The sequence below is a fragment of the Sabethes cyaneus genome, chromosome 3 (genome assembly GCF_943734655.1).
Source record: "Sabethes cyaneus chromosome 3, idSabCyanKW18_F2, whole genome shotgun sequence".
NCBI lineage: Eukaryota > Metazoa > Arthropoda > Insecta > Diptera > Culicidae > Sabethes > Sabethes cyaneus.
Genome location: NC_071355.1, coordinates 143877626 through 143904786, shown reverse-complemented (window position 1 = coordinate 143904786; position 27161 = coordinate 143877626). Strand labels below are relative to the sequence as shown.

General features: G+C 38.5%; 2 protein-coding genes across 5 annotated transcripts; one reads left to right on the top strand and one right to left on the bottom strand.

Annotated features, from left to right (window-relative positions):
• Positions 1–4414: 4414 nt before the first annotated feature.
• On the top strand, positions 4415–20929 carry LOC128741627 (cytoplasmic protein NCK1). Of its 4 annotated transcripts, XR_008412220.1 has the most exons (7): positions 4415–4806; positions 14973–15349; positions 15421–15744; positions 15809–16145; positions 16201–16525; positions 19371–19636; positions 19842–20929. XR_008412220.1 is itself a non-coding variant. In XM_053837579.1 (6 exons), the coding sequence occupies exons 2-6, from the start codon at positions 15328–15330 to the stop codon at positions 19578–19580; spliced, it is 1218 nt and encodes a 405-aa protein (XP_053693554.1). In that variant the 5' UTR covers positions 4415–4806; positions 15007–15327; the 3' UTR covers positions 19581–20929. The 4 variants fall into 4 exon arrangements, 3 of the variants coding, with proteins under 3 accessions (XP_053693554.1, XP_053693555.1, XP_053693553.1); XM_053837579.1 differs by having other exon boundaries at positions 15007–15349; positions 19371–20929; XM_053837580.1 differs by having other exon boundaries at positions 14978–15349; positions 19371–20929.
• A 3697-nt stretch (positions 20930–24626) lies between these two features.
• LOC128742233 (arrestin homolog) lies at positions 24627–26952 on the bottom strand. The gene is made up of 4 exons (XM_053838523.1): positions 26715–26952; positions 25380–26190; positions 25193–25322; positions 24627–25134 (listed from the first exon to the last, which is right to left on the bottom strand). The coding sequence occupies exons 1-4, from the start codon at positions 26821–26823 to the stop codon at positions 25030–25032; spliced, it is 1155 nt and encodes a 384-aa protein (XP_053694498.1). The 5' UTR covers positions 26824–26952; the 3' UTR covers positions 24627–25029.
• Positions 26953–27161: the final 209 nt, after the last annotated feature.

Sequence of the window (27161 nt, the reverse complement as noted above, 5' to 3'; positions counted from 1 at the left end):
CTCAAGGGGAGCAGGATAAACAGAACCATTTTTGGAAATGCTGAATAATCTTACCACCTAGACAAGGCTCGAACCGGGAGTTAGTCATGCAACCTCATTCGTTTCCTTGCACCTTTGCTATCTAAACCATAGCGGATGTGATTGAATGAGGTGAAATTAGTCGTATTTAAATCTTGGTGATATTCCCTCTCATATCATAGCTACTTGTTCTGCATTACCAATAGGGTAGAAAAAGACGACAACCGTCAGATGGAAGAGGGCACAGATAGTGGCCGCAGAATAGCAAAATAAGAAGTCAAGTACAAGCCGTTCATCAACACTTACGGCTCGTTTTAATGCAATTGACTAAATGCATTATATTGTTACGTTATATGCGCATATATTGCTTTCTTTAATGCTGATTTACGTTAATGCTTCTATGCATCAACAATGTTAATATACGTTTTATAAGCATTAAGATTGCTAATATACAAAAGTTTGGCACTTGGGATGCAGAATTATTTCCAATATACGGTTTTAGATTAATGCTTATGGTTACTTGGGGACAAACACTGTACTGTACATCTCATGTCTTCGTTAAAAACCTAAACGTTTATTTGAATATTGCATTAGTATTGGTAATATATGTCAAATAGCGGAGCTTGCAAACATAAACAGCTGATCCGCAGCCAACCGCACTGGCTACAAACATCCCGAAAAAGGTTTTGTTTTCTTTATCAAGGCATTCCGATTCAATCAAAATTAACAGCAGCAACTGAATAATGCGTAGGATCACTACTGTGTTACCTGACTCACTGCGAAATGCGTTTTATTCGCGGGATCGTGTTGGTTCGAAAGGTTTCGAAAAATATCGTCCTTGTATCGAAAATATCGTTAATTTTGATCACTAAAAATAACGTACTTAAACATTATATTTCATGTGCCAGTAGTACGCAATAATTGTATTGTGAAACTGAATTGTTATTTATGCAACTTTTTACAAATTAAATGCAATAACAAAAGCACAACTTATTAAAAATCGTTTGTTATCGATATTGACTGAATATGCGTTATAAACGAATAAAACGTATGGTTACGTTTTATTTCAATAATACGCATATTCGCAGTGAGTCAGGTAAAACAGTAGGATGTTTAATTAATCCGCTTGCATCGGATTGCGTTTTTGATTCCTGCGTTTGCGTTTTGTTTGTTTACTTCACTCTAAGCTCATCGATGCGGCGAAAGTTGAAAGCTCTTTAAAAGCTCATTGATGTCACGAAAGTTTGATACTGTGTTGCTGCTTTTTCGGAAATCGCTAGTTCAACGAAATATGTGCGCAACCAAATATCTATGAACTAATTCCAAATTATACATTGGTCGCTTTTATGAACACGTAATTATCGATATGATCAGTTAAATTTATTTTCCATTAGCAATTATGTTTTGTTGAGCGTTTATTGATACATAGCAGATCGATAAATTGAATTACAAGTTTTAGGAAATTATAACAGCACTGGAAGCACTGATTACGTGGCGAAAGCGTGCTCTGCCAATACAGATGCATTTTTAAGGCGCAAAACAATACATGCTTCGAATGGATGTTTACCCAGCCATCTTTGAGCCACTTTCGGTTTCCCCTTAAGCAATCCTGAAATCTGAATTTTTTTACGTCCCGTTAAAAAATCCCTCGAACTTTTCCCCCTATTCAGTAAGTTCGCGTTCCTATCCGCGACCTACTAATCGGCATCTGATGCGTAATCGGCATAGCGTATTGGCATAGATGCGTAAAATGCCATCTGTCTAAATTGTTTATCGTATTCGTCGTCTCTTCCCAAGTAACAATTTCAGGCTGATCAAACGCTTTTATATAGCTGATTTTATTCAACCTGTGGCTGATCTATGGTTTAGGTTTAGAAATAACCTTTTGTCAGCTCTTAAACATCTAAATCTGGTGATTTTATCAAGCTTCTGACTAATTAATAGCTGCTTTCGAAGCTGCAATGAAGCTTAATAGAAACTTTTTTGTGCTTTTAAATAGCCAATTTGCGCAATTCTGTCAATTCTATTTTTAGAACGAGAAATAGTTTTGCAATCTGCTTTTCCATTCGCTTAATAAACGCTTCATCAACCTTTATGCAGCCAAAAAAAATCTGTTTTTAAATTTAAAAAAAAATGAAACGCGTCATTTCTAGTTTGCCGTGAACGCGATATTTTTAGTTTCGAATAACTTTAATTCGTCTAAGTATGCTAAGCTAATTAAAATGCATGTCTTTTTTCCTGGAATTGAACCCACTATCTTTTGATCATAAGCACTCACCGTATGATCGGCCCCATTTGCATCTGCAGAATAGACAGTGAGAATATCTCTACACCTGAAGCCTAGCCCGCCTAGCGTGAAGCAGTCGATAATGTCGATAACTGACAAACTTTTGCTGTCAGCCGAATTGCGAAATTCTATGATCTGACATTATGTGTGCTGTGAGCCGAAAGAAAACTTGGTAGAAGCTTGTAAAACCACTTTAACACCGTTAAGTAGCCTTAAAGTAGTTTGAAAGCTGTGAGTCTAATGAAAGCTTCCACTCTACACTTGAACACTTTTAAGCAGCCGTAAAACGGTTTGGTGTCTATGGCTGTTTAGAAGCAGATTGTTTAGCAGAAAAATCCGCTATTAAGCTTGTTTATCAGCTTTTGGGAGAGAACTGGTTTGAAAAACTTAAAGTAGCTTAAACATCGCTTATTTAAACACTATTTGAGTGCTTATTTTATGCAGCTTTGATCGCCTTAAACCAACCCGTAAACAGTCATTGCTCTTACAATTCAGCTACCGTTGTTACTTGGGATTTTATTCTCTGGTGTTCTTATGAGAAACTGCGAGATTGACGTCTCACTCGCTGTTCATAAGGATGGTGGGAGAACAAAAGAGGTAAACATATAGCAGTACAAACGATCCGACTCAGAACAGTGTTGTCAAAGCAAATAACATTGAAACACATCGTTGCTTTATTAAATCACTGAGAAAATCTCCGAAAATTATTGAAAAAGCTGTCTTTTGTGTTGTTTTTAATAAAGAAAAATTAATTATGAACATACATTTCTCTTGAAAGTATTGAACCACGTTTTCACCATAGGAGGTTTCAGTTAATTTCAAACTTAAAATTCTTATTTCCAGAACCGAAACAGTGTCTTGGCAACACGATAGTTCATCAGTTGTGCTGCAGCTGCTGCCCAAGTAACAATTTCAGGCTGATCAAACGCTTTTAAAGCTGATTTTATTCAACATGTGACTGAACTATGGTTTAGGTTTAGAAATAAAAACCTGTTTTCAGCTCTTAAACATCTAAATCTGGTGATTTTATTAAGCTTCAGGCTTGTTAATAGCTACTTTCGAAACTGCGATGAGGCTTAATAGAGGCTTTTGCGCACTTTTAAATAGCCAATTTGCGCAATGCTGTCAATTCTATTTTTAGAAGGAGAAATATTTTTGCAAAATACTCTTCCAGTCGCTTAATCAACGTCTCATCAACCTTTATGCAGTTAAAAAAATCTATTTTTAAATTTAAAAAAATGGAACGCGTCATTTTTATTTTGCTGTGAACCATCTGTCGAACGCGATATTTTTTAATTTCGGAGAACATTAGTTCGTATGTATAAGTTTAGCTAGCTAATGAAAAATGCATGTTTTTTCGGGAATTGAACCCTCCATCTTCTGGTTATTAAGCACTCACCGTATGATCTGCCCCATCTGCATCTATAGAACAGACAGTGGGAATATCTTTATACCTGAAAGCAGTCGATAATGTCGATAACTGACAAACTTTTGCTGTCAGCAGAATTGCGAAATCCTATGATCTGACAGTATGTGTGCTGTGAGCCGAATAAAAACTTGATAGTAGTTTGTAAAACCACTTTAACACCTTTAAGCAGCCTTAAAGTAGTTTGGAAGCTGTGAGCCTAATGAAAGCCTCTACTCTACACTTTAACACCTTTAAGCAGCCGTAAAACGGTTTGATGTTTATGGCTGTTTAGAAGCGGATTATTTAGCAAAAAAATCCGCTTGTTAAGCTTGATTATCAGCTTTTGGGAGTGAACTGGTTTGAAAAACTTAAAGTAGCTTAAACATCGCTTATTTAAACACCATTCAAGTGCTTACTTTATGCAGTTTTGATCGCCTTAAACCAACCCGTAAACAGCCATTGCTCTTGCAATTCAGCTACCCATTATCTATGTAACCGTTGTTACTTGGCACTGGTCGCAGATAAAAAGCTGTCTCGCCCCTTGGTTTAGGCTGCAAGGCAATGAATGTTTCAACCTTGTAACCAATAATCTTGGATCGATAAATCACGCAATACGCACACATCCATATAATTCCCGTCATCGAGTCGAGTCGAGAACAAGCGAAGAAGCGAACGGTGCTGCGAAATGTATGAAGAGTTTTTTCGTTTGATTGCTGTCAGTGTTTTTAACCTGCTGAAAAAATGCAAATTTAGTGTGAAATTGGTTGAAAAATTGATGTGAATGGCAATTATTCAATTGCAGTGCATGTGTAGTTATGCAAACATATACGGAAAACTGAAAACACATTGATTCTGGCTAAATAAGTGGATTTTTCTTGCGGCCATCTCCGGAGTGGGCAAATTGGGAAAGGTTCACTACTTTCGCATTCATAGCAGACGGGGCGGTGCACAACTGTATGCATATGTGTGAGCTAAGCAGTTGCATGTAGAGAGTACGGATTGTTGAATTCGAGCATACAGCTTACCGTACGGAAACAGAAATCTTGATAGTGTGTTTCACAGGAGCTGATTTAATGCTAATAGTGAACATAATGTAAGTTTGTTTTTATTCTTAATGACTAAACAGTAGATCGATTTTGCATATGTTTAAAAGCGACCGATTGTAAGCTTCACCATAGATTACATTTCGGTGTTTGGTTCGTTAGATTACCTTTTACATAGATAAAAACATTTTCAAAACACTATTGAACAGAGAGAGCATTACTATACGTATTATTAATTACGTGGACAGATGTAATTTTTATTGAACAATAATTGCATTTTGCTGAGCTTTTCGTCCAGAGTACTATTGGTTTTTGTATTATTGTAAACAATAGATCGCATGATCGTACAACTATTTTGAGAAGTTTTAACAAACAATTATCGATAAACATTTTTGTTGAAACTTTTAACCTTTAACGAAACCAAACAATATGTTTGGTTTTGTTAAAGCTTGAATTAATACTATTCAAGTAGTTCCGTTCGTGATATTTTACTTATATTGTTTTCTGATATTACTCTGTAGAGCCTAGTATGAACAGTTAAAATAAGCTATGTATGAAAGAGGCATGGTTTTGTGCTTTACTTATAGATAGTGTAATGTGCACAAAGTTCAAATAAGAATAAATAAATAAAAATGTTCAGCATCTGGATATCACCATAGGGAACAATGAATTTTTATGGAAATCTCATTTTTCCTCAATGCAATCTTTAATGCTTTAAACGTGAAATAAATATATCTATTTCCATTAAACTATGGCAGCTAGAATAAAGAAGTGTGTACCGTGCAAGCACCATATTCAAAACAGTGCCTAATTCTGAACAGTTGCAAATTTTTCATATGTAATGACAAAACTGGCTATTTAGACCATTTTAATAATATGAAATCATCAGATGTAGTGATTAAATTGTTTAAATAGCTAGAATTTTGTCACTCTTTCTGAAAAATTTGCTACTGTCCCGAATTCGGCACTGTTTTGAATATGGTGCTTGCGCGGTATTTGATTTACATGTTTAAAGGGAATTAAAAATCAAAAAGTAAATTCATACTAAGCAACCAACTTTTGCGGTGAGGTTTGAGGCTTACAATATCAATACACGAATTGGGAAGGATAACCTTTTAGCTAGTTGACAGACTTACTGCCATCGGTTGTCTTGTCTCCAATACATTGGTATTTGTGATATTTATAATTTCACACTGTTTCCGTTCGTTCGGTTATATTGGTGTTAAGAGTGTTGTTTTCGTGCATATACGTTCTTTACAAGTTGGGCGTCAAGTTTTCGTCCTGTTTTGTACTCACTTCCTTGTCTGTGCTTGTACATCTGGTGAATCGGCTTCACGAGGCGTTTCTGACAGCCGCTATTCGAAGCTTTTTCTTTTTTTCATAACCTGGTATCCCTTTTTATTTTAAAGGATCGTATCATAAAAATCAAGAATCTTTTATCTAGTTTATTTTTTCCAAAAATTTACATTAAATATGTAAACCCAGCGTTGTTAATCAAGCTGTTAATTTAACTTATTATTGATAAGCTCATATTTCGTTATGATATCGACCACTTGTCAGGTTGAAGTTTATTTCAGAAAGAGGCAGAATATCAAAAATTCTTTCTGAGTTTCCCATTCAAAATACTGATTTGCGATTTCGAATATTATAAAAGCAATTTTTTTTTTCATTCAATTCTAGTAATGCGAATTACGTACTAATCAAATATTCACCGATCCGCAAACATATTTCGATTGTTTTCTGTACATACTTGAAAGGCGCTATCAACTTTTTTTAGAAATTCAGAATAAATATTTGGAAAAAGGTTTTCCTTAGCGATGAATTAAAGTAAATTCGGAAAAATTATGTTGTAAATCATGAAATATTTTTAAAATACGTTTGTTGATTTTCCGTTTTACAGTGGTGAATATTTCACGATAGTTTTTTTATTGTATTTTGTTTCGGAATCCGGCCAAAAAACTTTTAATCAGTCCTATGCCGTCGTTAACTGGTAGTTTTTCAGCCAAAACTCAGAAATAAAAAAAAACTATCGCAAAATCTAGAAATAATTGACAAATAAAAAAATTGAAAATTTTCCACAATTCAGAACACAGCTTTCCGCTTTTCTCTGGAGCCTTTCAAAAATTTCGTGAGATGGTTTTCAAAATACATTTTTTTCCCTGAACTGCAGAGAACGTTAACTTACATCTATACTAATTTATATTATAAAAAAGTTTTGTTCTACGATGCCTGGTTCAAGAGCTAAATTAGTTCTTAGAGTAAACTATGCGGACGTATAAGCCAAAAAATATTCATAGAGAAGTAGAAAGAAGTTTTAACCCTCTTGTTGCCCGCAGCACTACGTGATTTTTGGGGTCGATTACTTTTTTTAAATGTGTTTTTTGTTCAAAAGTAAAAAAGGAAATAGAAAGGAAGGTAAAATTATCGGCCCCCGATTTTGCCACGTTTTTACTTGATTTTGTCACTTAGTTTGTCAATATGAACTGCTTAGATTTCTTATGTTATTACTTTTATGATGTGTAGTGATAGTAGCGTAGCAGTAATTGAACTCTTAGAGAGAAAAATGCAATTTTAGTTCTAGTACTACGGGAAGAAATGTGTTGAAAAATGTGAAATAAAAATATATGCAGCATGTAACTGGGAGGTTACCCTATAGTTACTATTAAGCCAATTTAAACGTCAAAAGCAGAGTCAAAAGTTTTTCAAAATCCGAAGGATCCGTAGGAGTAATGTTACGAAACCGAATCCCTTTGACCGATCCTTTTCAAACTTTCAGACAATAGAATTTAACCCATGAGTAAGCTTTTGGCATATTTGTTTCATTCAACTTCAATACCATAACCGTATGCTCGCACCTTACGCTTAACTCCACTTAAAAAGTTTTGTACAACCTAGCTGCAGCTACGGAAATCTACTTTTTCTTCATGTCTTCCTCAGACTTGACCTCCTTGCGATGCTTCCGTAGCGCCTGCTTCATAATAGGCCTAGTGCCTTAGTTCCGGTGAGTTGGAGGCGTTCATGTCCTTGGGTACGAAAGTGACTCCGTTGGCTTCGTACCACTCTAATACATCCTTTGACTATTGGCACGAAGGTAGATCCGGCCAGAAGATCGTAGGGCCCTCGAGTTGCTTCGCCAGAGGAAGCAGATGCTTCTGTAGACACTCTGAGGTAGATCTGCCCTTTTGCAGTCCCGGTAGTCACGAACGGCGCACTCCGTTTTTCACATGATGTATTTCTTGGCCAAATTATGTATTTCTTGGCAAGCTATGAAAGTTTCTGCATCCTTATTTCCTCCGGAACATTAACCCATCGTTACTCGCACTGTTGTATTTTGTACAACGCCTGTGAACCGTTAACTTTATCTCGGTATATCTCGGGATGCCAGCAATAAAGAAACTACTGTTTTCAGCCAAGTTTATCCACCAACTAAGGGTACCGCCAGAGTGCAAGCGACATGCGACGAGACGCGACATTTCTTGCTGTAGTTATACGCGCAGCCCTTTTTCGCCCGAAGCAGGACTGTGCATTTGGCAACATGAGAGCGAAGTCGTGTCGCGTTTACTCTGTACGGGGCCTAAGATCTTTCAAACGGTGGAAAAAGTTTCATAAGTTTTTCATCAAGTGGCATACTAAAGCGAGTGAATTCTGTTAGGTTTTAACATGCCTATAAATCGAAGTTGGCGCGAGTAACGAAAGGCTAAACTTGTGCTGGGCGGTAAAGTACAGTAGCCCCGGAAGCTGCCGGAAGTCTGCCTCGACGTAAGTCTCATCATTCATGATGAGAGTGTTGAGGATTTTCCAGGTGCTTGCGCAAAATAAATTCGCAACGTTGCTTTTCGGGTGACGCCATTTTTTCAATTTTCGAAAAACTGATCGCGATAAAAATAGAGTGTAAACTATACACTCTAAACTACTTCTACTCAAATTTTCAAGAGAAAATACCCAGTAGGTAATTTTCTACAGCGTTTCCTCCGTGGAGCAATTTGATGTGGGACACCTTTTAGTAAGTGGATTCACAGTCACACAAATAGTGTGATAATATGCGCATGTTAATTCCGTGCAGTTTTTTTGGTAATCTTTTTACCAAAAGACGACAGCAAGACACGTGGCACATATCTGCAGCATGTTCCACGCTGTTGAATGGGTTCAGTTTACACAACCTAATACAAACTAAGCATGTAACTAATAGCAGCTGTCGTTTGCTCGATTGGGCACTTGCTAATGGCGCAGTTTTTTATGAAGTGTTTGAGGCGAGTGAACCACTGCGCTACCGCTCGACGCTTACCACCCAGCGCTTGACCGTTTTTGTCCGTCTAACAGAGCCGGTTCAATTCGTGGATATCCCAGACATTCCGAGTTTCCGCAGAGCTGATTTTGAGTCAATGAGCGTTGCCGTTTCTCAAATTGACTGGCAGTTTCTGGAGTTCTCCCCGCCTGTTGATGAAGCCCTGGAATACTCCAACTTCCCTCTTCCCTCTTCTGTTGGATACTCTCACCACTGCGTCCATTATTTTGAACTATTGTGGTATGCCCCATTGTTTCTTTTGCTGTACGCTTCAGGCTTACCTATCACTTATTGAGGAAGTGGTAGGCTGGTAGCTGGAGCGAGACAGGTGCCAATCAGGGATGACTTGGTTTATAAACCTTATAATCCTGATCGGCGACGCAAACCAGATCTCCCTAGGCTCTAGTAGGGTCTGCAGTCTGCATCCTATTAGTGCTCCACAATTGCAGAGTAAGTGTTCCGAGGTTTCGCTACCGTAATACCGAGATTACACAGGCGACAAATATCATCTTGCACGAAACCGAGATTCCGAAGATGATATTTACTCGGGCAATGTCCTGTCACCAGACCGGTAAACGTGCTGAGATCTCTCTTATTGAGACTCAGCAGCTTCTGAGTGACCTTAATACTAGGCATTATAAATTTCTTTGATTGTTTGAGCTATTGTACGGCCATCCAATTGGCCATAATCATTCGGCTCTCCTATTGTTTCAGCCCACTCTTCATCACACAGTCCGAGATACCGCAGAATGGATCCGGACCTGTGAATGAAGAGTTAGAACCACATCTGGCTAGTTCGTCTGCGAGTTCATTTCCATCTATTCCGCAATGACCAGGGACCCAGTACAGGTTTACCGAGTTTACCTGGCTCAGTTGCCGTAAGAGACAAATGCAATCCCAGACAAGCTTTGAGAAACACTTAATAGCTTTAAACGCTTTCAGTGCCGCTTGGCTGTCAGAGAAAATGCAGATATTAGCATGTCTGTATTTCCTTTTGAGACAGACGTTTGCACATTCTATTATAGCAGCTATCTCAGCCTGGAAAACTGTTGGCCAATCTCCCATTGCTATAGATATTCTAGTTCTGGGGCCGTACACTCCAGCCTTTGACCCGTCGGTATAGATAGAACTTGATTGAACCACTGCGGACGCTAAGTCCCCCCTCATCCCAGACCGAACGTGATGGTTCGTTTACCGTGTATGGGATGTCGTAGTTGGTTCTAGCTTCCATCCAATCACTGTTCATTTCCGCAACTGGGCCAACAGGTAGAAGTTTCAGGATACTCAAGTGTCCGATTTTATCCCCGTCGAGTATTGTTTTCCATCGTTTAAGTGTTAGGGCGCTTTTCTTAGCCTCTAACTGAACGTGTTGATTCAGAGGTAGCAGGTGGAGAATAGCTTCTAGAGCCTTCGAAGGTGTGCTTTTCATTGCTCCGGTTATGGCCATGCAGGCTAATCGTTGAAGTTTGTTCAACTTTTTAATAGCCGTGGCTTCTGAAATTTTTGGCCACTATACTAACGAAGCATAAGTTATCCTAGGTCTCACAACGGCGGTGTAGACCCACAACACCATTTTTGGTTTGAGGCCCCATGTTTTTCCCACCATTTTTGAACATACCCATAGGGCAGTGTTTGCCTTGCTGATTATTGAATCTAAGTGTGCGTTCCAAGATAATTTAGCGTCTAGGATTACTCCCAGATATTTAACTGAGACGCTACATTTAATTTCTTCTTCCCCGAGGTGCAGAGACTGTAACTTCAGTTTCCTCTTCCTAGTGAAAGGAACAATTGTTGTTTTTGAAGGATTAATGCCCAGGCCTTCTTTACTACACCAAGATAGTGTAAGGTTCAAGGCCCTTTGCATTCTATCCGATATCACGTCGTCGAATTTTCCACGAACCATGATGACTAAATCATCAGCAAAACCCACAACTTCGAAACCTTTTGCCTCTAAGCTTCTCAGAAGATCATCAACTACTAATGACCAAAGAAGGGGTGAAAGAACTTGGTTATTATGTCAGTAATCGCTCGTTTTATTCCTTACCGAACCCTATTGTCTCGAGCACTGAAGTTGATGGTGATCTATGCAACTTACCTAGCAATGTTATCAGTTTTAACCTAGCTGAAATCACGCAATCGATAAACCAAAATCCTCCTTTTCTGCTGGTTCCGATGGGACTCCATCATGTGTACTGAAAAGATGTGTTGCTGTATTCTTACTTCCGTTATGCTTACTATTTTATCTATCACTTCGGCAATGCGTATTTCCCACCAGCTGGAAGGTTACACAGAATTACAATTACAGAATTACAGAGGCATTGCATCATTTTGTGCGTGCTCGAAGATGACGCTGGCCTAATAAGCCAGTCGTCGTATGTTCGAATCCCGACTGGGAGAGGCTGTTAGAGTCAATAGGATCGTAGCAACTGGCCCTGCAATTGTTCTACACTCTAACAGCTGACTACGAAGTCTGCCGTATAAAAACAGAAGGTCAAATTTTGATAGCGGAATGTAGGACGTAGGCTTTGCTTTGCTTTGCTTTATGAATGACAAGCTATTCATTAGCGGCAAACACTACATCTCGTCGGAGCCACGCGGGTTCTATCCCAAACGTTCAGCAACCAGTAATTTAATGCACTTCTGTTCAACATGCTTGCTAAACATAAGTGCTGGTGCTCAAATTGATGCGGTATACACCGGTTTGTAAGCGGCTTTTGACCGAGCGGATCACGGAATTCTTTTAGCAAAACTCAAAAAACTAGGAATTTCGCCTGCTCTTGAGGAATAGTTCCGATCTTACTCGAAGAACCTCACTCTTTGTGTGAAAATCGGATTGCAACTTTCAGCACAGTTTACAAATACTTCAGGAGTACCGTAAGATAGCAACTTAGGACCACAGCTCTTTACGTTGTTCATCACTGATATATCTCTGCTACTTTCGGATGGTTACTGAAAGCTTTATGTAGATGACGTAAAAATGTGAAAGTCGTTCGAAATTAGATTGCGGTGAGCTTCAGCAGCTCGTTGGCGTTTTTCATAACTGGTGTTCGCAAAATGTTCTGACCGTCAGCATCCAAAGTGTTGCATCATCTCCTTTCTTCGGATAAAAAACCTATTATTATGTACAGTTACACCATATCCAATCAGCCATTATCCAGAGTCACGCAGATATGTGACCTAGAGTCACTACAGTGTAATTATTCCGAAAGCTAGCTTTCATTTTTAAAATAGCCAATGAGTTCCGGGATCCGTTGTACCTCAAGTCGTTATACTACTCTTTTGTCCGACCGATACTCGAAACCAGTTCTGTTGTTTGATAACCGTACCAGAGCAGCTGTATTGCTAGAATAGTATCGGTGCAACAAAAATTCGTTCATTTTGCCCTACGATAAAACTGAACCTTGTCGTGGTGTAGGGCTTTTTAACTAATCAGTAAATGAACAGCGGTCACGTTTACTTCTGAATGTGGGTATATATCAAAATACTTTTGTGATTTCAAGTGGGACTCGGGGTAAAAATTTACCAAATGTGATTGTTGCGTTGTTCAGAAAGTGCTTTTATTCCGTTTAAGAATAAGGCCAGTATGGGGATCTCTGACAATAGATGAAGTTTTCTGGGATTCGCCCCTATTTATCACAACTGTCACAAATATCTCAGAAAAATGTCGGATTGATTGAGTTGGTCGGGGGCTTAGGGTTAGTAAGGGGATCTAAGCGGGATACCAGATCCGATTGGATGCCGAAGGACCACTCTGTAATGATTACGGGTAATAGCACTTCTTAGGTAGCAGATGGAAAAATTAGGTCAATTCGTTTCGCGTGTTCGAGTTTCGGCTAGGCGGTGCTGCTAGATAAAGTAGGATTTTTGCACGGGCCCCGTCGCTGTCCTGAGCTCTGATGGCCGCCCGCGGGCTCTGTCGATGAGAAGGGGTCGAGTCTTAAAGAGACGTTTAAGCCCAGAGCTTTACAGCACTTTGGTCTCAAGGGTTGGAAGGCGGGCGAGTCTCTATATTTTGAAGCTTCTGTCGACTACCGCGAACGTCCAGCTTGTGCTGCGCTCAATTTACTTTGTATCGTGGGAATGCACTGTGAATGCTAAGGGGATGAAAGATTAAATTTGCCCTGATAAGTTGATAACCACTAATGCTCCGAAATTTGTGTCACCTATTGGTTCATTTGTGGTTGTATGTGTTGGAAAACTGAAAGCGGGCGCGCGGTTGAAGACCGGTGTCAGGCGGGGCTGACGAATTCTCCACTTCTTCACTATACCACATATTGCAACTCGAGTGGTACAAAAAGTCCAAAGCACATTTACAAATTCGATCTATTATTTTTCTTCTCATTATCATCATTATCATCATCATCGTCATCATCATCATTATATTTAAAATATGACATTCCGGCCTTTGGCAGAGAGATCTTAGAGTCAGTTCGTGGAGTCCGCGCAGGGCCGAAACGCCTCCGCCTGCGGGTATAGGCGTGACGGCTATGCTTGGGGCTCTACCTGTGTTTTAGTGGGCGCCAGTGCCTGTCTCGTCAGGTAGAACTGATGTTTGAGGTCTCCCTGACACTTTGTTGACAACACAAAAGGGCCCAGCGCAGAGTTTTATACGCTATTAAGCGACCAGTTGGATAACCCGAAAAAAAGGAAAAAAAAACAAAAATTCGTTCATTTTGCTCTGAGATTCCTACCTTGGCGTGATCCCTAGCAGCTACCAACTTAAAGTGATCACTGCCAACTTCTGGGTATGCAAACACTGGAACAAAATAGATTCGTTGCTCAAGCTGTCTTCATCGGAAAGTATTAATTACTAATAAGCTTAGCAAAATCGACTCCCCGGAAATATCGCAGTGTTTGAATATATACGTTCCTGTTAGATCACTCAGACCACGACTTTTCCTGCACATACCGCAACGCAATCCCACCCACATATGGACCACACTACCCGATTTGCTTCATATTATCCAGCTTCAACTCCGTTGCGGATCTGTTCGACTTTAATTTGACTAGAATTGCCTTTATAGAGCGACTTCGGCATAGATAGTTTTCTTCTAGTGTTTTTGCTATTTTTTATTCATTAAGACCACAAATAGGTTAGACGAAATTTTTAAAATAATAAAGGATAATAAACAATAACGACTACAACGGATCCCGGAGCTCATTGGCTATTTGAAAAATGAAACCAAGCTGTCGGTTAGCTTTCGTAATAATTTCATTCATTTTTGTATACTATAGAGTATACTTTAAACCAGTGGTGTACACGGTATAAGCATAATGCGGGCTAAATCAGATCTCAATAGATCCGCGACCTGTAATGACTTCTGACATTAAAAAAATTCAACCTATAGTTCCCGTCCACTATCCATCAAACCAGTCCGCGGGCCACAAGGACCATATTCAACACTAGCCCGCGGGCCGCAGTTTGGCCATCACTGCTCTAAACGAAAGCGCATCATCTAGAGAAACTCCTAGGTCACGTAACTGCATGACTCTGCATACTGGCTGATTGTGGCTACCACACTCCCTACCAGCTACCTCGAATAGCAGCGTCCTATGTCATGTAGAGTAGTAGATTCGAATGTCCGCCTCGAAGTGATATTCGCCAGCAAAGCATTTTTGTAATGGTCGCAGTCTATGGACCAAGCCACGGTAGAGAATTTTATAGGTCGGGTTGTATGATTGTAGGTCGAGTACACTATTCTAAAATCGTGATAACGTTTTCTCAGAAAGGAACATAGAATAACGGCCGAATTAAACAATTTTGCGAAAAAGGAGTCCATTCGTGAGACGCCAACCAATATGTGTTCGGTCGATATCACTGATTAATAAATGTTATTATATCCTAATATACCGATCAAACCTTATCAATTCTGTCCACATATCTTACACAAATCTAAGTTATTTATTCCTATCGTATATGTTTTCTTTTAGATCAGTTCACTGATGCTGATTGCTTTTTCTACAGATCTGACACCCGTAAGCAATGATATTAGTGCGAACTCTATTCCAACATAAACACCGAAATAAGTAGTGAAGTACGTATAAAATTTGTGCTGACGTCTCATCCCTTTGGAGGCGGACTTATCTTGCCGCTGGCGGCTGCAAAAATCGGAAATTGGCGTAGCTTAACCAGTGCAAGGTTGTTGAAGCTGTTAATTTCTATATCTTCTAAAACGTGATTTAACAGATATACCCTTTGAGCCAGAGGATAGTCATTAGTTTTAAGTGAATACAACGCAGCTGTCGACGGAGGGATACTTGGGTGCTGCAATATACGCTATCATCGATGGCAGGAAATATTAAACAAGGTTAGTCATAAGACCATGTTCTATTATATTTTCATTCAATTTTTCTAATTTTGTTTGTTATTATGTTTCAGATGATGTATGCTACGTCGTAGCCAAGTATGATTACGCCGCGCAAGGTGCTCAAGAACTAGATCTTAGGAAAAACGAAAGATACTTGCTGTTAGACGACAGCAAACATTGGTGGCGTGTTCAAAACTCACATAACCAGTCCGGTTATGTGCCTAGTAACTATGTTAAGAAAGAGAAAAAGTCAGTGTCCCTGTTTGATAGCTTTAAGAAGAAGGTTAAAAAAGGCTCTTCGGGTAGTAAAACGCTTCCAAATTGTTCGCCATCCCGTCAAGTCGATAGTCCAACGATGAGCAGGAGATTGCCACCAGACCCATCCGAAGCTATAGGTAAGGATTATTTTGAATTTATTCGTTGGTTGTGAGCGATAGTCACTAATACTTTTTGCAATAGCCTCCACTCCTATTGGAACTGCCATCGTTAAGTATAACTACCAGGCCCAACAGCAAGATGAGCTATCGTTAATCAAGGGTACTCGAATACTGATTCTTGAAAAATCCAATGACGGCTGGTGGCGTGGTCAGAGCGGTTCTGCTACAGGATGGTTTCCCAGTAATTATACTACAGAAGAAACCGAAGATGATACTGTGCACACGTATGCCATGGCGGAAAACGTCCTTGACATCGTGGTAGCACTTTACTCATTTAATTCAAATAATGACACAGAGCTCTCATTCGAAAAAGGAGATCGGTTGGAAATTCTCGATAGACCAGTCACTGATCCCGAATGGTGAGTTGAAGTTGAATAGTGACAAAAATATTCTACATTTATCTTTCATTTTAAGGTACAAGGCTCGTAATAACAATGGTCAAATTGGATTAGTTCCACGAAACTACCTTCAAGAGCTTTCCGAATATCTTGCACAACCCTACCGTAGTAATAACGGAAGTGGTCCGGATTCGTTAGATCGACGGCCTAATGATCAGCAAGCTAATAATAACAATTCAAACTCTGCCAACAGTAACAATAATAATTCCCAGCAGCTAGATCGGCCGCCACTCACCGGAAAAAGCTGGTATTACGGTGCTATTACGCGAAGTCAATGTGATACTGTGCTGAATACTCATGGTCATGATGGCGATTATTTGATCCGAGATAGTGAGACCAATGTAAGTAATTTTTATATTTATTGACTTCCTTCATCGGACCTTATGTCTAAATGAAGATTAGAAACTGTGAGTGGGAACAACCGGTTTGAGTTGAGATTTTTTCCATTCTCAAATCGGTATAAAAACCCATTATCTTTTTAACTGTTAACTAAAAAGATTCAAGCACTAACATAATCAAACATAAAACATAAATTTTATATCAAGCTACGTTATTTTTTATCCTATTCTGTATTCGTCGATATCGAAAAGTCAAATTTTTCATACACGTCATCAAATATACAACACATTGTATTGATTGGTTCATGTTGTCCATAATGTGTGCGGCAAGGTGAGTCTTGACTAACCTTGGTGTGCGGTGAAAAGCAGGCCGCAGGGATTCTTGGGATCTGAGCGGTCGAGGCATAGCATTTACGTTTATCATACCCAAAAGCTCTGGACTATCGATCTCTCATTTTAAGAGTTGGCTTACGAAGACGGCTCTGGATACGTTTCTCCTTTTACATGGGGTTTCCACATTCAGCAGTTTACGACGGTCCTCGTAGACTAAGAGATGGTCCGACCACGGGAGATGTCTTACCGCGTGTCTAATAAATCTCCTTTGCACAGCATCGATTCTTGTTGACCAAATAGTAGTGAATGGATTCCATACCACAGAGGTCGTCTCAAAAATGGAGCGTACTAGTGAAAAGTAAAAAGCTCGCAAAAAGTATGGGTCACGGGAATCTTTAGTCGCGTGCATGATAAAACCCAGATTCGCTTTTCAAATAGGCGCCTTGATTCTACATTCCGATTCCGATTCCGGCGAATGCCTGAATAATTTTTGTTGAAGTGTTGTTACTTGTTACCTTCGTGTGGATGTAACGGCTAAGCAATTGGAAGTAGTGATGGTCAGATAGTTTAAGCGACACCATATCGTAAATTAGTTAATAAAGCCTTACAGTAGCTTACAGTCCTCAACAGATCGTATAGAAAGGAATATCTTTAGATCATCAGCGTATAGTAGCAGTAGTCTGACAGTAGTCTCTAAACGACTCAGTTTCCAGGGCAGAATTTGGTGATCAATGTGGTCAAAAGCAACTCTCTACTTGAGCTGCGTTTTCTATCTGGCGAGAGCAAATTAAACAGAACTGCAGCAGATTCGTATTAACTGAGCGTTTGGGAAAACAGCCAGGTTGCTCCATCGAAATATATGATTTCACTTTACTAAACAGTAGTTCACTCAGGAGGATCTCAAGTAACTTAGAACCAGCACATAAAGATGTTATTCCACGGTAGTGCGCCACGTTGCATTAATCTTCTTTTTGGAATACTGGAAAAATATAAGATCTTTTCCAGGACTCCGGAAACTTACTTTGTCGAAGAGACATATTGTTAATTTTCAGTAGTGGTTTATATAACGCATCAGCACATTTTTTCAAAATTACAGCCGATATGCTATCAGGGCCCACACTGCACGATGATTTTAGCTTTGAAAGGCCGGCTTTGATGTCAGCTTCGCAGGATTGTGTAGAACCCATACTGAAGAGGTTTTCTGGAACATTTCACATCGCCTCATCAATTTGATAAGGAAGAGCTGTAGCTTGATTGAAAACACTGGAAAAATACTTCGCATCAGATTTAGAATTTCCCAAGAACATTTTAGATGACAGTCCAATATGTTTGCGTTTTTCGTCGATGAAAGACCAGAATTGCTTCGAGTTCTATTTCAGATCACTTTGCATAAGTCTAGCATAGCAGGAATAAACACACTTAATCGGTTCGGTAAAATTTTACCGAAATCTAAACAGCAGAACGTTCGGTAAAATTTTTTATTGCACCAAACATTATTAATGATCTGTAAACGTCGATTGGCGGCATCGAAATTTTTACCGAACGTTCAGCTGTTTAGATTTCGGTAAAATTTTACCGAATTCGGTGATTTTTGTTAAGTGTGAAGATGTCGATTGTAGATTCGATATGCATTACTAATTTCCAAAAAGCAAGTTTAGTTGTAAGATTACGCCTATTCGTATACGCGAGTTACCAATCGAGATAGACTTAAATGAGCTATAGTTTGATCGGAAAGTAACCTGCTTCAGCCAAAATGGATGAGATTGGGCAAGTCTTCAAAAAGCTCCAGAAGCTTTTATAATTACGTCGTTCGTTCTAAAATGATGGCCATCGCTTCCATGTTACCGTTATTATCCATGATTTTGATTCCAAAGGGTAGTTTCGATATTCTTAGTGTCCCACACCCACTTCGTTTAATGCAACCACTAAAATGTGCATAGTATGAATACGCTTGGTACAGCTTTTCTTTTTGTTGTGTCTGCTGTTAGGCTTCGGCTGAGGCCGATGACAGCCCATATCACCTGGGGATTGATACAGCCTTGCTTAATTATTTGTTTAATGTTTTGAGTCAATTAAGACTCCAAGAATTCCCATCTTTTTAACAAGATGTATTTAAATTTTGTCGATGACAAATCTCTGTTGCGTTTGCAGGCTTCAAAGATACATGTGTTTCGACTTGGTTGGAGCCATAGTGAAATCTACACTGTCCGCCTATTTTGCGACCTTGTTAATTACTTCACTTATTCGTCTGTGTGTCCGACCATTTTTGACCGACTGAAAAGATGTCTTTCGAATTGGTTGAGAAATGGCAGGGCTACGCACATTTTCAAATTTTTCGGAATGACACCCTATCTTCTGGGAAGCCGTGGTAGTCCCATGACAACAAGAAAAAGTTATGCACATACCTAATAGTTTATCGAAGTAAAAAATGCTTTCTATTTTTTAATCCAAAAATAATTTTTACCTTCTGTTTACATAGCGTAAGTTTTTTCTACATAATTCCTGATATTTTCAGATGGGTGATTATTCGGTATCATTGAAAGCTCCTGGGCGCAACAAACATTTTCGTGTGCACGTGGAAGGTAATATGTACTGCATTGGACAGCGAAAGTTTCATACACTAGATCAACTAGTGGATCACTACCAAAGAGCACCTATTTATACCAACAAACAGGGCGAAAAATTGTACTTGGTGCGGCCTCTACCCAAGGCGAACGGAACCTAAGACCAACACATCTTATCGATATCTATGTTTGCTATTCCGGTTTAGTTGGTTGTCAGGTAAGCCCGCATTTTTTCAATTTATGACAGAATCCGACACGGCAAACGAACTATACACGCTACAAATTTAAGATAGAATGGCAAAAAACATTGGGTAACCCCTGAAATGTGAATATTTCGCGTGTATTTATAACTATTATTACTATTTATTTATCAAGACTTTAATCAATGAAATAATTTAATCTCTGAACGGTTTTACCGTTAGGTCGTATCTGACCCAGATGTATAAACGAAGCGAAAATATACTCGAAGAGCAGAATCACAGATTAGTCACAGGCCACGAAGAAGGATGAAAGTGTTGGAAGGCTTTTTAGAAGCAAAAAAGACATGTCTTAAATAAAAATAATGTGTGTATTCATGCCTACAAAGCAAGACAAAATCGAAATATAATATTCTCCTTCAAGAAAAATGTATCATATACATACATACAGCAACATTGAACCGCAATATTTTTTCGTCTCTATAACATATATCACATTGTTCACTCCATTAAACAAAACAAGAAAAATCACTACGCATGTGGAAAACCCTGAGCGACATGAAAGCTTCCTCACAATAAAATACTTTGCAAACTACTATCTAGTACATCGATGGTTATGACGTGTCATAGAAATGATTAACAAAAAGTAATGATGTAAATTAAAACTCGCGATCCGGCCAGCGTTCTCGCCTTCGTAAGGTTTTTAACACTTTTTTGTCATGAAATGGCGTTTTCCAGCACCATAATGGTCTTTTGAATTACTTTATGCAACTATTCTGGCCTTTACTTTATATTGGAAAAAAGCAAAACGTGCACTCCTCGCTAAACCTTTGTGAGTTTTTTGTAAGTTAACTTGATTACTTTTGAATTTATGCTTCAACTACTACTTTCACTAAAGTAATTGGTATATTGATTCGTGATCCAAGTACTAATGGCATGTTACACCAATGAATTATTCTGCTATTTATTAGATGATTGGGTAGCTTCCTGACCCAACTCAACGCACACCTTAAATTTTTTACCTGAAGAAAAATGCGTATATTGGCTTTGTTTGTTTGGATTTTACTGTATATTGCTGCGAATCTACCTATTATGTTTTCTATTTGGAAATAAAATGATTCAACTAGTTTGAAAATATTTCTAAAACCAGCGTGTTATATTCATCTGTCAATTTACAACACGTTTTAACACTAGTTTCGTATTTTTATCGTCACTATGTAGAATTGATGAACAACAGAGAAACAACTTTTTTTTTGCTATCGCAACAGCAATTAAAAATTCCAGTTTATATAAAAGTTCCTCATTTTTTCCAACCTTTCATAACATTTTAAATTCAAAGTCAATGTTTCGATTATCATTTTAGCAAATTTTAAACCATCGTTTATGTTTTTTGCAGAATATACAAAAACTGTTAATCTATTCCTTCTAATTGTCAGTTCAATATATGGAAAACGTAACTCTTAATTTCGACGAAAGCTTTGTAAGTGCAATTTAAAAAAGCTGTAAAAATTATTTTAAATCTAAAGTTTAAATAATTAAACTGTTATTTAAATTTATCATTTCTTCTCGAACAAAATTAAATCATTTATGTTTCATCGATGGATATAGGCACACGAATAACATTAAAAAACATTTTTCATTTTGCAAATATCGTCCTACATGCCACTTCAAATTTACCGAAAATCCTTCATAGTCGAATATGCTCATTTTTAAGTAAAAATAGGCTTACTAAGGTGATAAACAAAATTGCCCGGGAATGATATTTCGAATTTGTATTTGGGTGTTCGAAATCCTTTACTATTCAAGTTGCATTTATAGGAAAAGAATGGAAGCGCCAAGTCATGTTGCTCTAATTATGACTTGAAAAATAACATTAAAATTATCTTTCGTTTACGTAACAAGAAAAGTCTATTGTTTTACTGCTTTCATTCTAATGCTATTTTATTTTTTCGTAACAATGATTCTAAGTAAAACTTAGCTCGTTGAACGAACAGTTACAAATCTTATATTAACCCAACACTATGAAGCAGAGACGAATTTTAGGATACAACTAAACCAATCTATACCAAATCGTAACTAGTATAATGAAAAATCAAACCAGGAGGAGCAGCTGAAACTATACTGAATATCAATTAGAACAAAACATACACACATAAGATTAATAAACATATACAAATCATGCAAAATACAACACATTCAACATACTCGGTCGCTTATTCAATTGATTGCTTAGTTGTCTGCAGGAGCATATTAGTGCATCATGTTTTGTACTCGGAAAAAGATAGCGCCATTACATTAGAACAAATTGTACTAAGCAGTCAACTTAACGTAGAGTAAACTCACAAGTTGAATTCGACTGGACGAACAAATGCAACCACTGAAAGCTAGCGTTAATGAATATGAAAATGATAACTTTACTCTGATGACTCAAAGTCTTTCGTAAATGTTATTGTTCACACTCCAATATGGCTTACATTAACGCATCGTTTCGTCTGAGTCTCTAAAACGCTATGTGATTTGTAATCGGTTGCGAATTCGAAGCAGTAATGTAAGGTAGACGAATCGGGATGGTCAGAGTTTTTTGTAGGAAGGGTTTATACCGAAAATAAGAAATTATATTTCTTCTTTTGTGGCATTTTAATAAAACTAAACCTTAGAAGAAAATCGCATTGAGTGGGGAGCATAGCAAGAAAGATAGTGCGCGAGAGCTTGTAATCAAGTAATAAAATACACATAGATCTATGACGAATAAAACGATTTGTGAATTAAAAATATAAAAAAGAATAGCTTTTATGCGTTTTATTGGAACTGCAATTTTATGGATTCCTATTACACTCCGAACTCCGATAGATGGCAAAATTTAGAATAGATTAATATTCTATTAATATTTGTTGTAGTGATCGATCGGATTAAAAATTGAAGTCCGGGTTCCGGTTCGTTCCGTTCCAACTGAAGATCGGAACGTATTTGTCTTAATATTTTTAGAAACGATGGTTCTACAATTGATGAAGGGACGGTAGGGGAAAGGAATGAAAATTTGTTGGAAGAGCGGAAAGGAAAGTGGGGGGGGGGGGGGGGGTATATTGGTAGCTACGCTTGACAAGTAGTCATTTTGACTCCTACCTTTTGTCCAATGCTGGAAGGTGCATGAGTCGAACCAAGCTATAATCTGAGATTATAACCGGATTTGAACCCACAACACCCGCCAGGGCATGTGGTTCGCTGGTACTTGTACCTTTGAACCATAGAGGCGCTGGACAAAAGGAGACTGTAAAATCCACTTATCAAGACAGAGACGCGTTTGGTTGGGTTATCGACACACATTGTGCCTCTTCCTACATCAATTGCAGATTACCACCGAGCGAGAAGTTTAAATCTAACTAGTTTTTACTGGCAGGACGATGGCACTATGCCGACCCTTACGACTTGCAAGGTACTGCACGTGACGTTTTTCGTCTGCCAGCGTGTGTTAGCCGCGTTTCTCAACGCGGGTTTTCGAGGGAAGGCCCCGTTCCTATGAAATAGACTAATCTCAAGTTTTTAGTCTTGACCTTGAAATGCGGTCATACATATATATTAATATTTTTTGAAACGATGGTTCTACAATTGATGAAGGGACGGTAGGGGAAAGGAATGAAAATTTTTTTGGTCCTGGTCTAACCATCTTACTCGCTGCGCTCCTGGTTGTCTACCTGTTCCTACCGGATTTGAGGCAAACACCATCTTTGTAGTGTAGTTTCTCGGCATTCCACCTTTTGGATGCTGGGTTCGCCATAGAGCTGTGCGGGTTGATGATTCATCCTCCGTATCCACACTCCGTTCTCCTGTATGCCGCCGAAGATCGTTCTTAGCACTGATCTTTCGAAAACTCCGAGCACTCGCAGGGTCCTCCTCGAGCATTGTCTATGTTTCATGCCCATGGAGAACAACCGGTCTAATAAGCGTTTTGTACAGGCGCTTAATCTGCTCTACCGCAATTGTTTGTGAAGCCCATAGTAATCACGAATTCCACTGATAATACGCCTCTGCTCACTCGGCTGGCATCATTGTCTGCCGTTACCAGTGAGTCAAGGTAGACAAAGCTTTAATCTGGTGTACTGTTCAGCCACTGCCACAGATGTTCTGTCGATAATATCCATGTCATCGGCAAAGCAGACGAATTGTCTAGATTTGTCGAATATCGTGCCCCGCGTGTTGATATCCGCTCGGTTTATAATACTTTATAGTGCTATGTTTAACAGCAGGCATGAGAGACCGTCACTCTCACTCTGTGTGATTCGAATGAACTTGACAATCCAATTAAAATCCGAACACAGTACTCTGTACCATCCATAGTAGATTGAATCAGTTTGATGAGTTTCCTGGTTTATACATCGTTTCACGTAGGTTTCATTATCCATCACCACGTGAACATCAACATTGTCAGCTTTCAGGATCGTATTTTTGTCGTCTTGTTTTGTTTCTCGTCGCAATTTGGAGTTCGAATCTCGGCTGAGAGAGGTTGTTAAAGTCGATGGGATCGCAATTATCCTGTACTCTAACAGCTGGCTGCGAAGTCTGTCATATAAAAAAAATAGAAGGTCAAGTTTCGATAACGGAATGTAGCACTTAGGCTTTGCTGTTTTGCATGGTTGTAAATGAAATCTTCACACTTCATGAAATTTTGAGATGGTGCTCCTCTTGCGAGGACGCCATTTTGATTACTGAAGAGCAAATGTCAAAATCAAAATAGAAACATTATTTTGCTGCGCACAGTAACGCCCTTAACGTTCAGATAGCCAACAAATTCAGTAGCATAATTATTTACGTTTCTTAAAAATGGAAAAATGTGCATCTGAATTATCCCTTTTTTATTTAAGTTAATTTAGAATATCTATGTTTTAGGAAAAATCGAGGAAATGCTGGTGCTTTTTTCTTTTTGTTCGAAATATTTATATGTGAACAGAAAAATTTCACAACTCGTATAAACGATGTTTATTTACATTATAACAAAAACAAACATATCCGATAATATAGTTTTCTTTTATTCAGTGCTTTAGTTTTTTTTACATTTTGTTCCATATAATTATCACCAGTAGGATTTGACGAGAGACAAGTGTTTTATTTTTGAGTTATGTTTCGGTTTATTTCCAGCAAGTTGAGATCTAATCAAATGACTGTTTGTCTTAGTCGTTCATAGTTCGTTGTAAGTTCTCTCGTCTACAGAGCTCTAGTTATGTTAAGTTTTGACTAAATAAATTCAGATTATTTTAACAAAGAAAATAATAACGTAAACACACACAAATCCAATCATGACACAAAACATATTAATACAGATTCAAAAATTCATGGTATGTGTTATTCGTTTTGGTTTTGCGTTACCTCAGCTAGTTGTCATTTAAATCAGTTCAATGGTTGCAATTGTTCAGCATACTTAGTCGAAATCAACCGACTGTTGTTGATCAATTGTATCTTGTCGAAAGGTCTCGACATCCGCTTGGCTGTCGGCATGTATGATGGTTTTGGCCTTGCTACCAGGCTGGAAATTGAAACATTTCGATAATAATTGTTCAAGTGTAAAAGCTTTATAACATTACCTTAGGATGCATTAGAACAAATGGTAGTTCAGCAGATAGTTCGCCACCAAGCGCGCCAAGAAACAATTTAACTTTGACTGCATAAGAAATAATAACTCCAAATGCATCCCGTTGATCAGGTTGAGCCAACCTAGCAAGAAAAACATTAACATTACACGAAAAATCTGGGATTTGATCAAAAACTTACAATGTTGTGGAAGCCAAACATTGCTCGTGACGTTTAATTTGACCATCCAAAGCAATACCTTGTTTTTGTCTGTTGGAACTCAGTAAAGGAGTTAAATAAATCACCTTTTGTAGACAAGAGCCCGGTTGAATAGGGCATCCTTCGCTAGTTTCAATTGAAGCAACGGTATTTCTGTAACTTCCATTCTGGAACAGTACCACATCGACACCTTGTTGAATCATTGCCTTAATTTTTTTAACCACCTTGTTCGAATTGTTTCGAATGCATAGATTCACACCAATTCTTTCGCCGTGCAAATATAACTGTTTGTCAAGAGTTACTTCTAGCTCTAATTCACCAGGGCTCAGCATGAAGTCCTTGCGCACTACAGTGCATGGTTGCTGGCCTTGCTTGGTAGGAGCAAATTGAATCTTGCGGATTCCCAAAGAAACTGTGCTACGGCGGTGGGTACGGTCGGTCTCGTTTTCACCAGCAAAGATTTTTACATAGTATGAAACACCACACGGATCTCCATGCTCACTATCACCTTGTTGCAACGTAACCGACGATGGTGCACTTGGTGAGATGTTAAAAGTGAAGGGGAATGCATTCGGACCAAGTTTCTTCAGCAAACGATCCTGCAGCTTAGTTTGTTCCTTGTTCGATTTCTCCGGTTGTGGAAAAATCTGTTCCGATGCCAAATAGAGCTCCTTTTGGAAATTCAGTCCCATTACTTCATCCTCTTCACGACCATAGCGGAAGCTGCACACGACTTGACCAAAAATTCGGCGTTGGTCGCGAACATATTCGTCATCCAACACCACAATACCATCTGAGGAAAAACGATTTAGAAGGTTGAAGGTTATTACATACTCCAATATCTTAGAACTCTTTCTTGCATTAAATTCACCTTAGTAATAGATTAGTAATAAAATTTTAGCTATGCCTAACGCAGCTTTATACTAAAAGCCTACCGCGGTGTGAATCCAACACTACCACAATTTACAATCTGTAGTAGCTGATAATCGATTTATTAATTTTCCTTGTTACACTAGGAAATAATACTTAATTTAATTATAGTTATATACTTGCATTTAATTCTTCCTATTCATGCACACACGTTTGTGTTCCGCAACATTAAATTGGACAGTCTATCTATCGAATTATGTTCTATGGCTTTCTATTCTTCAGTACATGTGGAATCCTTTTCACGTATCTAATTCTAAGATAATGATTTATTTTCGACAGATTCCAGAACTAATAATCGTGAAACATTTCATAAGACTAATTAAATCTAAAAGTGCTTTTTAACGGAAAACGTTAGCGTTTACAAAAAAGTTTTACTACAGTCCGCACCTATTGGTTCAACTCCAGACACATGGTCGACAAAATCACGTTTGCCCATATAAATTGTAACCTTGCCGTTGGGTGAGCATTTCTTGAAGACTTTGAAGTTATAAACCATTTTGATATGAGTGGTTTTGAGTATCACAAAACGTAATACACGTCGTTTAAAAATTATTGAAGCTTAACTAGATTTTGCTAACACTTGAACTCGTCTGCTATTTATGGCGCACGAATGTGTGTCCTTAATATTGCTTCTCGCTAGGTTACTCGTTATATGACAGCCGATGTAAAGCGCAAACTGAATTTCAGTAATGTTTGTCGCTTACCTTTATACAGTTTTGCCGTGCGAATTCTTTGCGCGCGTATAATATTCCACGTGCCTCGGAATCTACTAATCCAATTATTGTCGTCCAGCAGGAGTTTTGGTTTCGTGCTTCCTGGCGTACTTTTATTTTG

What these genes read in the sequence shown, in the direction of transcription:
- LOC128741627 (XM_053837579.1), top strand. Translation starts at nt 15,328, where the DNA reads ATGGCAGGAAATATTAAACAAG. An exon ending in AGACCCATCCGAAGCTATAG is followed by an intron (nt 15,745 to 15,808) that starts GTAAGGATTATT and finishes TTTTTGCAATAG; the next exon opens with CCTCCACTCCTATTGGAACT. An exon ending in CCAGTCACTGATCCCGAATG is followed by an intron (nt 16,146 to 16,200) that starts GTGAGTTGAAGT and finishes TTTCATTTTAAG; the next exon opens with GTACAAGGCTCGTAATAACA.
- LOC128742233 (XM_053838523.1), bottom strand. Translation starts at nt 26,823, where the DNA reads ATGGTTTATAACTTCAAAGTCTTCAAGAAATGCTCACCCAACGGCAAG. An exon ending in GTCTGGAGTTGAACCAATAG is followed by an intron (nt 26,191 to 26,714) that starts GTGCGGACTGTA and finishes GTTTTTCCTCAG; the next exon opens with ATGGTATTGTGGTGTTGGAT. An exon ending in TGTTTGGCTTCCACAACATT is followed by an intron (nt 25,323 to 25,379) that starts GTAAGTTTTTGA and finishes TTTTCTTGCTAG; the next exon opens with GTTGGCTCAACCTGATCAAC.